Source organism: Acanthopagrus latus, chromosome 18 (assembly GCF_904848185.1).
Source record: "Acanthopagrus latus isolate v.2019 chromosome 18, fAcaLat1.1, whole genome shotgun sequence".
NCBI lineage: Eukaryota > Metazoa > Chordata > Actinopteri > Spariformes > Sparidae > Acanthopagrus > Acanthopagrus latus.
The window spans coordinates 21,547,839-21,562,798 of record NC_051056.1 but is presented as its reverse complement, the minus strand read 5'-3'; the positions used below and the strand labels follow the sequence as shown (position 1 = coordinate 21,562,798).

Genomic DNA, 14,960 nt, shown 5'->3' with positions numbered 1-14,960 from the left:
AACATATTCAAGTTACAGAGACATAACACACGAAAAGGATCATCACAGTTCAGAAGCAGGAAGTCACAAATGTTTGGTGTGTTTTGCTTCTTGAGCGATTTAAATGATTGATGAACACAAATGGATTGAGTTACATTTAGTGAGCTTCACTTGATCGACAACACGCGATTTGATGGCGCGTAGTAACCATTTTGTAAGATGCATTTTTCGCGAATATTGTTGCACTGGTGTTACCTTCCCTGTGAGTTATTAAGCTTTCATTCATGTTTATTTATAGAGTCAAGGAGTTATGTGGAAGAGGAAAAGGGGAAAAGGAAGTCACAGAAGTTTCAGACATTTTGCACTTCCAAAAGGGTTTGTTTCTGCAAAATGAGCCACGTACAAGTCGAGTGTTGTTTGAAAGGGACCATATATTTAATTGGTAAATAGATTACTTTATATATATGAAGTGGAGGGTTGCAGGATCTATACATGTGTGTTTTGAACGCTACAATTTATAAGCGATGTTTAAGTTTAAGCAGCTTGCAAAGTTTGTACTGCCTTGAAGACCTTTAATTTAAGAATCATGTAAAATATTGAAGCTGCAACTACATTTTTTTTGGACTAACAGCTCATTTAATGTCACATCTTGTCCATTTTGTAACCCTCTTGGACGCCACAGCTGGAGGGACGTTTGCATCGGGGTGAGTGGAGTGAAGACATTTGTCCTGTGGCCCACTGGCGAATAAAAAGCAGCAGGGTGGTGACTCAAAAAAAAAAAAAAAAAAAGTCAGAGAGAAAAGAGGGAGGGAATTAGAAGTCAAATTAGGAGGAGTGGAGGGGGGAGTCAGTAATGAAACCCGAGAAAAGTGTGGAGGACAACGAAACCTCGACAAGACTGAGAGGAAGCAGAGAAAGGAAAAGGTTTAATTCCGCTTCTCACCGCCTCAAGAACCGAGAACAACTCGCAGCTGCGACATTTTTAATCCCTCATATTTACTCCCAGTGAGCATCTGAACAGAAGCGTTTCCCCTCCCTGAAAACACCAACATCTCAAGTAAGTAGCTACATGTGTTTTGTTTTGTTTTGTTTTTTGTTTTATGTGTTATATTCGCTGTCCTTCAGCTGTAGGACTTGGTTAATACGTGTAGTATTAAGTGTAATAAAGGTGGAGGGTCGCGTGAGCAGGACGAACCGGCCGCACGCACTCACACGTGGCACGAGGCGACTTGACAACCAGGACGATTCATACAAGAAGACCTGACGTGCACAGTGTGTGTGTGTGTGTGTGTGTGTGTGTGTGTGTGTGTGTGTGTGTAAAGCCCGGGAAAAACCTCATGTGTCGCGTGAAAACACACACACAAACACACAAAGAGCCATTGAAGTCCACAGAGGGAGAAAGTGTCAGTAGGAAAACCACGAAATTGAGAGATTACTCATTCTTTTAACAGCCTGGTCGTGTCTGTGTTGAGCTTTTTTATTGAGTGGTTAACTACCACTTCACTTCATTATGTCTGTGGGCTGAACCAGAGGAACAACACAGCGACTGCAGGCCTCAAGTCTTAATTAAACTGAAGTTTTATCTTGAGCTGGCACGTTTCTGTCGGTGAGATGGAGATAGAGCCGTCTGTTGCCTTCAGGGAAGCCCCTTAAAGTCAGAGTTTGTAGATTCTACCTAAAGAAAGTTTACGGTTAAGAAGCCTGGAAGAAATTAATTATTAAAGTGACGATTTGTTTAGAGGTAGGGACATTTAGAATAATACAAAGTAAACATTTTGTTATGTAAATTGGAGCTGCAACCATTATTTTGTCATGTTAATTCGTCAAATATCTCTTTAGAAAGTAGTTAAATTTACACAGATCCCAAGGCAACATTTGTTTGTTATGCTTGACCATCAGCCCCAAACCCAAAGACAATCAAGTGACAGAGATGTAAAACACACAAAAAGGCAACAAATCATCATATTCCACAAACGGGTGGCAAACGACGACAATTATTGATTTCTTAAAATCATCAGCTGTTTTTTCTCTTTATTTTCTTGGAAATTAAACGATAAATAGTTCAAGCACAACTCCAAATCACTATTTCTGTAGGCTCTATTTCTGTGTTCTGACATTGATGCTTTCCAGGGTCAGTAGGGTTGCAACGGTACAAGAGAACCATTTCAGACAATGTCAAGGTGTCTATCTTATCTATCATCATTATTATAGGCCTAACTTACATTAACTAAGTGAACAACTGCTTTATTATCTTAATTTCACACAGAAATTATGTCTGACACTAAAAGCAGTAATGCAGCAGAATTTAATACTGTAAATAATGAAATAAGCCTATATGCCACATGGTGCTGTGAACCATCGAGTATCACATCACGGTTTTTCCTTTAAACTGGTTTACCGCTGTGATACCACTGCAAGCAGGTGTGGCATGTGGAGAAACAGGTGTTACCAATTCCACACCACCTTTTTGAGGTCCAGATTCCCACATTCGGACAGCACGTGAGCGTGGCAGCAGCCTCCCTCCGGGTCTGGTTTGTCCTGGAGCCGCCCCGCAGTGCCGGTAACCGGACCCCGGGGCTGAGGTCATGCCCGCGGAGAGACAGCTGCTGGCCGGCCGGGGCAGCCTCGGGGGTTGCGTTTTTTGGGACTCCTCGGGGAACAGAGGCTCCTAGAGAGCGTGGTTTGTTTTCTCTGGAACTTGTGAGGATAAAGAGTTTGCCCTGCGGCCCTTTATGTCCTGCAGAGGTTGATAAACACGGCTGGTCAAGGTCAGAAACATCCCCGCGGGGAAAAGAGAGCAGGGCTGGATGGGAGCAACAACACGGAGACTTGAAAGAAGCCGGACACGTGATGAATTACACTCAAAACTGTTAATACAGAAGCAGAAGAAACAGTTTGTTTTATCGCTACAGTCATAAAACTTATTTAAAACACAACCACCCACCCCCCCACTATAAATATCAAACTGTCCATACCCATAACAGTGGCAACATTGCATCATCCAGCTGGTCCTCAGGTATTTCAGGAAGCAGCTTCCTTATATGGTGATGATCTGAGTACAGATCTCACCTGCCCTCCCTACAGACACACACACACACACACACACACACAGTGGTGGAGGAAGTATTCAGATCTTTTACCCATGTGAGAAAAAACTCCACTACAAGTCAAAGAAGCTTGATAAATACTCAAGTCCGGTACTTGGAAATTGTGTTTTGGTATATTCCACCATTTGTTCGGAATTTTTACAGAAAGAGTTTTTACTGCAAAGGAATATCGGCCCCAGATATCAGTCTCTTGATGTCTAATAATCTGTAGTGGCCTTGGACGACCCCTCAAGGAGAAGCCCCAATGAGGAATGTCGATAAATAGGAAACTTTTTTTTTTTTTTTTTTTTTTACTTTTCTTTCAGTGAGCAACAAATACAAACACAAAAGAGCTGAAATAAACTCAACTGTCTTTATTTCAGCGCTTGTTTTCCCACGGTTTTCTGCGTGATCTCCTCTTTGTATGAGGCTCAAATGAGACTGCAGAAAAATGCCGTCTGTTCCAAGGCAACACCTTCAGATAGTACTACAACACTACACACACCCACAGAAACACTTCACAGTGTTACGACAGGACCTCACATCCGCCTGCCAACCCTAGGAAAACATTTATTGTTGTGTTTCAGCTCGACCGCCAGTCTTGTTGTGTGTTGCCTTTCCCGCGTCACCAGCAGGCCGCTCCTTACTGTCACCGAGCTCTTGTAGTGAGAACAACTGTCATCATCTTGTTCTGCAAATCGACAGCGTGCCAGTTTCCGAGTAACTTGGCGGGAAAACAGAGACTAATGTGAGATAAGCAGAAGTGGAGGCGGCAGATCTGAACATGCATGACTTGCTGTGAATTTTGCAACACGTGGTTTTAGAACCTGAGCTCAAACACACACACACACACACACTCTCACACACGAGGAGCAACCGACGCTTTACTCTCTGTTTTCATGACGGCGAGTAGCCATGACTCCGCGCTGTATTGACAACATTGTCTCCCGAGCAATGGCTACCCACACTGTGTGTTGATGATATGCGTTTGTTGTGCGTTGCAGCCACAGCACCCTAAATCCAACCCATGTGACGGTCGTCTCCCTACACAGGACCCTAATGGACCGTGTCTGCTCGCGTCTGAAAGGCTGTTCTGTGTGTCCGATTTTGCCAGATTAACACGTCAACAAATACTTAAGAACTTTAACACCCTGGTTTCTACAACAAGGACACGTTCTGCGGTTAATGAAAGTAGAAACAGAGACAAAACACTGTTGATCAGACGGAGGGAAAGCAAAGAATTAATGGTGACACAGTCAGAAACAGCACACAAATTCAGATCCTCCACCGTGCTGCTGTCACCACCTGCCTTTAAAGTCCTCGTCACTGGTGCTGATGAGATGCACACTTAAGATCAAAAATACAAAATTAGGGCTTCGGTTTTCTAACATCAGCATCTTTGCTAACTTTTGACCATAGCTCCCTTTGTTATACCGTCAATGATCCGTCTTCTTTGGATTGTTTTCTTCCTTTACGCGTCTTGTGGACTTAAAAAAAAGGAAGCACATGGGTTTATTTCAGGAGAACGGGCACCGAGCCAAGAGAGTAGTTAAAAAGCCTTCAATCGCAACGGCTTATCAGAGTAAAACATCTCAGAGGGAAAAACACAGACTGGTTTCAGGCCACACCATGTCCTCCTGGGAGTGTGACTGGAAATTTGTTGGCGATATAAAACACTTGAAAGCTAATTGTTCGCTGCCAAAAATAAATACATTATCCTATATAGATCATTTGAAACTTGACGGTGGGAGCTGGTGGAATAATGTACATTCTGGATGTTCACAAGCAAAGATTGTGTTTCTTGATTGAGAGGCGGAACTACACCAGACATATGCCACGTAATCCGAACCCACGTTGACGATGGTGTCATGATGGTTTATCTGATATCCCCGTGTTGTGTTTGATCATGAAGGAAACATCACCGCAACATACCAAAAAGAAACTCAGTCTGTGTAGAGAGTTGAGTTGCGGTGGTTGATTGGGTGAAATGAGGACTTTCAGCCTTGAAACTGGGGTTTGTGCTCATGTGGAGCTTATTTTTAGGTTGTCGACTTAATTGACTTATTGTTTTCTGTAAGACTTGATCAGGTTCAATTATGATATAATTTATATAGATACCTGAAGAGGAACATGTTCTCCTCAAATTGTGGATCAGACTTAAAGAAAACAGAGAGCAAATAAAGATTCATTTACTGGAATTCAATATGTGTTCAGTTTGATTTAAAGGTGCAACATGTAAAAATTGTCCGCCTGTTGTCTGGTTAGCTCAGTTAGCCGTGCAGCTAGTGGTCAGGGCTGGAGCTCAGAGCAGTGGGGGAGTGTTGACGGGCCTGGGCTAGCTGGTTAGCATGCTACATTCAGTATATATGCAACGATGCATAGCTATTTTGCTATCAGAGCTGCAAAGATTGTCGACTGTTTGATCAACAGGAAATTTACCTGCAGCTATTTTCATTGTGGATTTATCATCAAGTCATTTTTTTCAAGCCAGAAAAAATCCCAAAGATGTGATTGTCCCAGCTTCTAACGTGAGAATTTGCTGCTTTACTTGGTCTTAAGTCTTACATCAAGCTTGGGCTCCAGAATATCTTGATGAACAGTCTTTAATATTTCACAGGCCACTGTGAATCAACACTTGATTCTGGTGTAAATAAAGGGTTGATTCTGAAAACAATCGTAGTTGCGTCCCTGATTTCCTCATCAGATCTCGGCTCACATCTGATTATAGACACACGATGAAAGAAAGTTTTCCTCTTTATTGTCAGTGTACTCGTGTGATCTAATTAAGAGGTCAATCTGTAGGTCAGACGTACAAAGACAGAGTGAATGAGCGTCGTCTTGCTCCGTCACACCCTTATTCAGAGTTTGGGGTGTGTGTGTGTGTGTGTGTGTGTGTGTGTGTGTGTGTGCGCGCACTGAAGGGGTTTCCAGCATGGGGTGTCAGTTACATAGAAATCCCCCCTTTTCAAACTCTCTTTGCCGCACAAAGCCCGTGCAGCGGACTCTGGATAATCGCATTACCCGCTCGCCTCATGAGCACATACGCAGAGACAAATCTGTCCCATTAGATCCTCTGTCCCTCTCTCATACAACACACTCACACATTGCTGAAGAGGTGCATTCATTAAGAGACTTCTGAATGTGTTTCCTGTTAGAGGCCCTGACTGCAGCCTCCACCCTCCACCCTCCGCCCCTCCGTCCTCCCCTTCCCTCCTGCCTCCCCTCAAATCGAGTGGCTGAAGCTTTTCCTCCCTCCGTTTCCATTTGCTTCTCTGGAATAGCTGGTTATATTTAGATCTGTGATTCTCACTGAGATGTTTTCCAGATGTGTGTGTGTGTGTGTGTGAGCCCATCATGACCAGAATCTGTGTGTTGGTCACTTGTAATGTAACAGGTTATAGTGACCGGTGACCTGTCCTGTGTGTGTGTGTGTGTGTGTGTGTGTGCGTGTGTACTCTTCAGGTGGTCATGACTACCCTGACCTTATTTGGTCGATGGCGTCATAAGTTTCAGTTTGTTTGTGTGTGTATTTGGAGCCCAGTGAGAGAAAACCCAAAGCCAGGCTGCTGATGAAAGACTCCTTGAAGCTGCATTCACATGGAAATGTCAACTTCTTTAAGAGTCCATCCCAATTTCCAGAACAAAAGCAGACAGATCGACTGCTCTGCATTGTGTTTAAATAGCTTCTCTGTTGACAGCACGGCGGGAGGATTCCTGAGGACAATGAAGTGCAAGGTGTCAGGTGCCCAGCTAGGATTTACAAAACAATGACTGCCGGTCACACGGGCGCTCATTAGGGAAACTGGGGTAAAAAAAAAAAAAAAAAAAAAAAAAGTCTGGCCTGGAGGGACTGCATCAAGTCTCACTGGTCAAGGGATGAAATAGCACAGACTGAGAGAGGAGGGTGCCCTCCTGTAAATCCTGTCGTCCTTAGTCTGTATTTGTTTTGGGATCAGTAATGTTGAACTTATTATCCACAGAGCTCAAAATGGATCCTGACTGAGATCCTTTTAAAACTCACGTTGGAACAGCTTTCAAAGACGGATCTGATGCTTTCAATTGTCAGGTTCTGTTTTCTGGTTGTACTGGGAGCTGCAACAATCTGTGGAATCAATCAATAGAAAAATGAGTTGCAAAAAGTTTCATATTTAAGCTAGAAAGTGGCATTTAATAGAACTTTTCCCCATCACTAATCGACACCAACCACACTAAATGTACCTGTTTTTTAACACCAAGATCTGTGTGTTATTCCTATCACGTTAATGTTTGAGGAAGTGAGAAAAGAAATCCTGCTTCCGCCCCTTTCATCTGGAACCTCACCAAAAGATAACGGGGTCTATTCTGGGCCAAGACTCATTCTCCGGCGAAGTTTTGTGGAAATCTTCTCTTTAGTTTTTTGTGAAATCCTTCTGACCATCCAACCAACAAACAAACAGAATGGACACGGATGAAAAATAAACCTCCCTGGCAAAGAGCAAAGTTTATCTGGTTTCAGCCTATAAAACGTAAATATTTACTGGTTTACCAAGTCTCACATAGTCAATGTGATGAATCAGTGCAGAGGATTGTGGGTCAGAATATCCAGAACAGCTGTGAAAGGGACATCTTGGTATTTTTGGCATGCAGCACAGACTCAGCCTCCTCCTGCTGGTTGTGTGGGTATTTGACCGCAGCCTGTTTGATATAACAGCTTATCATTTCACAGTTGTCGACCTCCAGCTCCTTTAATGAAACCTTGTGTCAGTCATGTCGAATAATGATAATAAAGAAACTCTTCCCTCCTGTCCACCCCCTTCCCATCTTCTCCGTCGCAGAGCAGCAGCGATGGCGCCCTCTCTCCTCCAGGCCTACAGGAGGCGCTGGTGGATGGCAGTGACGGCGGTGATTGAAAACCTGCTGTGTTCGGCGGTGCTGCTTGGCTGGGGCTCGCTGCTCATCATGCTGAAGAGGGAGGGCTTCTACTCCCATCTGTGTTCAGGTAACAACATCAGCTCCGCATCACGTCACCATCATCTTACACAGAGGATTTTCACACTCTCTGTATCTGTGATTGTGGTTGACTGTCATTTTTGTGCAGCACTGAAGACCCCAGAATCTTAAATGAGTTCATTTGAATGTCTTTTTTTGTATCAGTTTGTTTTCTGGGCTTTACTTGACAACAAAGTCACTATGAAGGATAAATGACTGGTTTTTGCACACAAAATTAGTGTTTATGCTTATACATACAATTTATAACTTTTGAAGCTTCAAACTTCAGACAGAACATTGTGCTGCAGAAATGTGTTTTATCTCTGCTCCCTTTCCTCTTAATCATCACCTGTCCGAAGACTCGCTTTGGGCATCACCTCTCTAATCAGCCCCTCACTCTCGTGTCCCCGCAGCAAATGAGTCCGTGGTCGTGTCTTTGGGAAACACCTCTGACAGCGAGGTGGAAGAGTGGCTCAGCTGCGTGGACCAGGAGGAGATGCTGAACCTCGGCTTCACCATCGGCTCGTTCCTGCTCAGCGCCACCACCCTGCCTCTCGGCATCCTGATGGACAAGTTTGGGCCGCGCCCGCTGCGCCTGGTTGGCAGGTAATGGGCGAAAGAATGGTCGCGCATTTACATTTTTGAGGGAATGTGCACATCTGCACGGTCTGTTTTGTGTTCAGCGTAATTCAACGACACTTAAACCTCTTTTTTAAGACACTGGTTTGTTTTATGAAACTTTTTTATTTGGTCGTTTGGAGGTACGATGACTTCACATTTCCTTTAGTCATGATTTAAATCTGGAGTCAGTTCCTCAGGTTATAGTACTACTACTGAGGTTATAGTAAAAAATTCTCAAGCAGACAGATCACATTCCCAAAGTGGGCGGAGGTGATCGTTTGACTCGTGTGAATCACTGAATGTAGGTGTGGCACCACTGCATGTGTGTGGACAGTATTTGCATATTAAGTAGTGAAATTCCTTCTTGTTGGTTGTGGAAACACGATAGTAACTGTGCTTGCGTATAATTAAACTACACCGTATTCACACACAGGTGTCAATCTGCAGGTCAAACGTACACACAATCTTTCTTTCTTTCTCTCTTTGTCATTCAGAGTTTGAACAACCAGTAAATCCTCTTCAGATGGTTTGATAAGAAGATCAGAGTTGATAAAAAAGGAGATGTGGATCTGGAGCTGCACATCCTAAATATTTCAGTCTTTAGCAGTTACCCACCGACATTTCTGCCGTTTTAATGTTAGTCATATTTTTTAACACGGATCCACATGTGCTGGCCGTGCTGCTGACAACAGTCTGAGACACACTTTCACTCTGTGTGGTGACAGTTGTATGTATGACTCAGACGTTTACCAGCACAAGAAGCTGTTGAGTAACCAGCAGTTTGTTATCATTTCACAATGCTGCTGGTTTAGTCTGGTATGTGTTTTAATGTCTGTGGAGTATCACGGTTAGGTTTGTGGTTGGCACAGTACTGAAAGCTGCATACCTTAATTAAATTGAATCAGTTATTCTTGGACACAGTTCAAAACATTATTAATAAGGTAGCTGAAAATGGCTGAGAATGCTTCTTCTTACTCCATTTCGAGCATGAAAACTGTTGGGGTTTTTTTTGAGAATTTCTTGATAAATTTGTTATTGTTGTTCTTATTTTTTTAAAGCTTTGTATTAAGCGCTTGGTTTTCTTTTGTTTTTACATGTTCAAAATAGAAAAATATAGCAATCAAAGCCCAACTAGAGACAAAAGTTGAAAATTAGTAATAGATTTAAACTGTCAGATACGTCACTTCATGCTCCATATGAAATTAAGAACCACATCGATTAGTCATAGAATTGTTAGCTGAAATAATGTCAACTAATCAGCAACTATTTTGATAACTGAGTAATCATTTCAGTCATTTTACAAGCAAAAATGTCAAACATTTGTGTGTTTCATCGTCTTAAATGTGAAGATTTGCTGTTTTCTTTTTCATGTAAGACAGTAAATTAAGAGTCTTTGTGTTCTGTACTGTTCGGTCGGACAAAAGAAGCAATTTAATGACGTCACTTTGGACTCTTCAGTAATTATGTAGATCATTTTTCACAAATCTGATATTTCACCGAGTAAATGATTAATCAATTGACTGGAATTAAGCAGATTAATGGGCTGATGCAATGATGAATCGCGTGCGACTTAAAGCACAGAAGAATTAAAAACATCCTCATTCTTTTCTTGCAGTTCGTGTTTCGGCCTGTCTTGTGTTATGATGGCCGTGTCTGCCTACGACCCTCATGGTGAGTTCAAACACAAACTGAGCTGAGACGCTGTGCACTGTCCCCACAAAATAAACAAATACATAAAAAAAACCCAAACACAATACTAGATATTGATCAAGTAATTGCAAAACGTGACACAACAAATCCATAAAACATACATATTTACAGTTGTGACCATCATGTTAATTGTGTAGCATTGAACATTCAGTTCGACTTTAGATTGACAGCTGAATGTAACCAAGGACAGCTGATCGTCTTGAAGAGCAACATTCTCCACACAAATACATACATTTCTGGAGGTCTGTACAGTGAACGATGTGTTATATAATACAGGTTAATGAACTTCTTTCACATGTATTATATAACACACTGCCTACAGCTGAGATAAGGAGGAGTATTTGAAGTATACATCCAACTTAAAGCAAATAAAACAGTATAGAAAGGCTGCACAGGTCCAATGCTCGAAGGCAAGAACGTCAGGAGCAAAATGTACTAGATGCTTGTTTGGGAAATAATGCAATAGTAATAAGTTCCTTTCAGACCGGTGGACGAGACGGGGCGGCGTGACGTCCAACATTAAACTGTTAGACACACACAAGTGAACAGTTGCACCAGGTGCATGTGGACAGGTGTGCAAAGGTGTAGAGACTGACGCCAGACACTCCACAAATGGTTTTCTCCACCTTCTCCACGTTCCCTCTTTCACACCTGTCCATGCGCGTATTTAAATCTCACCACCTGTTTCTGGCTACAATGGAAATTGCGTAGTTTTAGACGGGAACGTGCCAAAGACGTGAGAGGAGAATGCGACTAAAATCAGGATCAGGTTATGACCGATAGTCAGGCTGTCTGCACGTCACCTCACATGTTTGAATCGCAGTGGCTCAGGTCGTATTGAAAACGCACCAGGAAAATGCCGGAGCGCTGTCTATAGATTGCATTTCCTGTAGCCTGTTTAGTGAGCGCTTGCAGCAAGTTCTACTTCCTCTCTACGGGCTGAGGGGTATATGAACTTTTTTTTTTAAATGTAGCTGCTGCCATAAAACAAAAAGCTGACAAAACACGAAACCGAAGTTAAAAAAAATATGGGTAAAAAGTCAGTGTATAGAAAGTGGATGGATTAATAACAGTGGTGTGGTAACTGTATCAGCCTCATCTTTGAGTGTAGTCATAAAAAAAAAAAGCTTTCTGCGGACGTTGTGGACGACATGTGTTCCTGTCTTGTCCTGAGAGAATTTGTCATTAACTCTTCTGCTGTGTTTCTGCTTTTCTCTGCAGTTCTGTCAGCGCTCATCTTCTTGGCTCTCTCCCTGAACGGATTTGGAGGCATCTGCCTGACCTTCACCTCCCTCACGGTGAGTCACACGCCGGCCACGACGAGACAAATACTGACTGACAAATGGACAAAGTTTTCAATTAAATGCAATATTGACAAATTACAAATCACACTGTATGTCACCTGGATATTGTGATTATTAGATACTCAGTCACACAAACTGTCACCAGAGCAAATAGTTGATCATCGTGTCCCTCTTCAATCATCAGGAGGTTGGTTCTTGCTGGGAACAGATCTTGTGTAGGGTTTGGCTCGTGTAGGTGTCAAGTCAATTTGCTTGCATGTGCTCTACAAAGCCTGTGTCCTCTCACCCTTGATTCTTGTGAGGAGAAATATTTAGCAAGAAAAAAGTTCAAACTGCCTCATTAAAGATGTCGGAGATCAGCAGCTCACTCCTTCTTCAGAGGCAGATCTTTAAATTAGCAGAATGCAATGACAGAAAATCGACAAAAAGACAAATGAACGCTTATGGACTTTGCTAATCGCCAATATATTTTATCGTTAGGGGCGGGACAGTAAAGGATTTTATTGCCGATCAGGATAAAAAACACTTAAAATAATAAGGTAAGTTGATCATGTTGAATTTCCATTATTGGGATCACATGAGTGACCTAAATTCTGTCTTAACTCGCTGATGTACTGATTCAGGTCATTACAAAGTCCTGAGCCAGTCATCAATAAGCAGACCCAATATCCAGGTTGTGTTCGCCAAAGAGTTTAATCGCATGTTTGTTTCAATGAAAAATAGAGATATGTCTGTTTCTTAGACAAATTTATAGTAAATAGTGTGTCCGTGCCACAGTATGAGTTTTACGTGTATTTTGATGATATTTGGGATGAGTCGTGAAATCTTCTTATCGCCCCGGGCCTAATCATCGGCCCGCACTGTTTGTTATAAATGCTTTAAGGTGACGATCACTCGACTCTGTGCTGGGTCTCATTGTTTTGATGGGGGTGTTTCTGTCCATGAGACCTGTTCTGACCTGATGACGTGGGGATAGAGGACGTGACCGCTCATCTCTGGAGCGGACCATGTTTGAGAGCTTTGCCGTGTTGCATCCAAACCACAAATTGAATTTGATGGTCATCTAATGCCTCCAAGGCTGCATGTGCTTCACACTATGTACTGTATTTGTCTGTCCTTGGTCACCTCTCGAAACGACTGTCAGTGTGTCTCAAATTATAGTATAACTGAAGCTGTGTGATCGGGACACTGAGGACAGAACTTTACCAGTAAATCTGTGGAAACAACCTCTTTCCTCCCTCTCCCCCGTCTTTCACATCAGCGTCATGTTAAATGTGCATCTTGTTTGGATCATTTTAATAGTATGAGTCACAATCTGGTACCAGAACTCTCTGACAGGTCTGTACAGCCTTTCCTATATTATAAAAAAAAAAAAAACAACAAATGTCTCCGTGGTGGTTACATAACTGATATTCTGAGAAAGTGCTCATGTTGGGGTGTGTTTCCTGGAACGAATGAGCAGGAAGGTTTTGGTAGCTGACGCTCTCAGCGTGGTCGGGGCCTGTATTTGTCTCAGCTGAGGAAACAGAGCGTGTTGTGACTGGGAGCTGTGTTTGTTTACACTCCCGTCAGGCATGTGTGTTTGCGTGTGATGTGTCAGCTGGTACCAGCATTATCAAGTGGGCTTTATTGTTGCCGCCGCCTCCTGTGACCTGGCAGGTATTTTGGTCTGTCCAGTGTGTCAGGACCACGTGTGCGTTAAAAGTGTTTCCGTCTGAGCCCGCACATGATTTCTCCCAGATGGAAAGTCTCCCATTCGCGTTTCAGCCAATAACGGCCTCCGGCTGACCGCACACCCTCCCCGAAAGCTCGGCCCACTCACCTCTACCCAGAACACTGAAGGCCACACTTTCACTTCCTCTCTCCTTCCCTTGTCCTCGTCCTCTCGTCTTCCTCCTCCTCTCCCCTGCGTCTCTGTTCTTCCCAGCAGTCAACAGAAAATCAATACGGAACCTTTTCAACTCTCCATGACTGTGCACACACTTGGATGTACGAATGTGTGCATGCTTGTGTACACACAGGGAGACGAACATGAAACAGATGTTTAGATAATGGAGGTCCAAGCTGAGTGTGGACAGATGACCCTCTGACTTTTCCCCTGTATGCCGACTGTGGCCTGACTCTTTGGAAAAAGAAAAGTCAAGACACACGTCTCTGTCTCTGGCTCTCTGCAGATTAAAGTGAATAGCTATTCCACTCTACCGGTATATACATATATATATTTATACATGACCACAGCTGATGTGGCAGTTTTACAGGAGGAGATGAGGCAGTTCCCAATTGAGACAACGAAGGTGATTGTTATTTTTAAAGGACAGACAGCAATTTAAAATCTACAGAAATGTGTTTAAAATTCTTCCCAAATGTGTCAAAGATGTTGTTGGGTTGCATTTTGCAGAAATGTGACGACAGTAATGTCCAGGACCTGTGACCGTTTCACACCAGAGTGAGCGAGTATATGCAGGTTATTTGAACGCGAGCAAACTCACCGAAATATAGGTGATTGACCTGTAGTACCAGGATTTAGTCTGTTGTTGTTTTGTCTATTTTTTTGCTCAGTTTGACGTCATGAGCACCTGAGATGAGCGTAAGGCTTTGAGGCCAGTTTGACAAGAAGACCTTTTGACATTGTGGAAGAAGAGGCTGTAAAAAAGATAAAATAGTTGTATCCCTGCCCAGGTTAGCTGGGGGCTAAAGGGGAGAGAAAGACCGAAACCCCCAAAATGTGGATGATCTTGGTAATTTTATACCAAGGACATTGAGCTTTTTTGGCTCTGTGCGCCACTTAGCAGCAATAGTAATGACAGACATTGGATCCATGATGGTGGCCAGTGACAATGTTACGGTGGTTAATTATTTTTGTATCTTTTACTTCAGTGTCTCTTTCAAACTCATTGCAGACTGAACAATGTTCAAGTGATGGATAGAAAACTATTTATAAACCGACATCCTTATCTTCACTGTGGGTAGTGCTGGAAAACAAAATCAGCATTATTGTCCTCTCGGGTGTCATGTTTTCATTACTGCTCATCACAGATATTAATCGAGTGTACCCTTTGCCACTGAAAACAAAAGCCAGATGTTATAGGGTGAACAGGTTTTTTTATCCAGTAGGAAAGAGGTATTAGTCAATACATCAAGTACTTGAAAAAGAGAAAAGTCATATTTTGTTATCAATTTATCATTTAGGTCATTTTAAAGCAAAAACAACAAAATGTTTATATGAGTGAAAATGCCAGAATGAGCCAAAAAAGGACTGAACAAAGGAAGCAGAACAGGACACAAAGCAGTA

The 14,960-nt window shown here is 42.7% G+C and overlaps 1 protein-coding gene across 2 annotated transcripts in view; it reads left to right on the top strand.

The window, feature by feature from the left end:
- Nucleotides 1–820: 820 nt before the first annotated feature.
- The window catches only part of slc43a1a (solute carrier family 43 member 1a), a 26,526-nt gene continuing 12,386 nt past the window's right edge, over nt 821–14,960 (top strand). Inside the window, exons 1-5 of one of the 2 annotated variants that reach the window (XM_037077329.1) lie at nt 821–1,036; nt 7,885–8,043; nt 8,447–8,639; nt 10,270–10,325; nt 11,586–11,662. In XM_037077329.1, the coding sequence (XP_036933224.1) occupies nt 7,890–8,043; nt 8,447–8,639; nt 10,270–10,325; nt 11,586–11,662 (480 nt within the window). In that variant the 5' untranslated portion in view covers nt 821–1,036; nt 7,885–7,889. Of the gene's footprint in view, nt 1,037–7,879; nt 8,044–8,446; nt 8,640–10,269; nt 10,326–11,585; nt 11,663–14,960 lie in introns of both variants that reach the window. The other variant, XM_037077328.1, reaches the window with a different exon arrangement.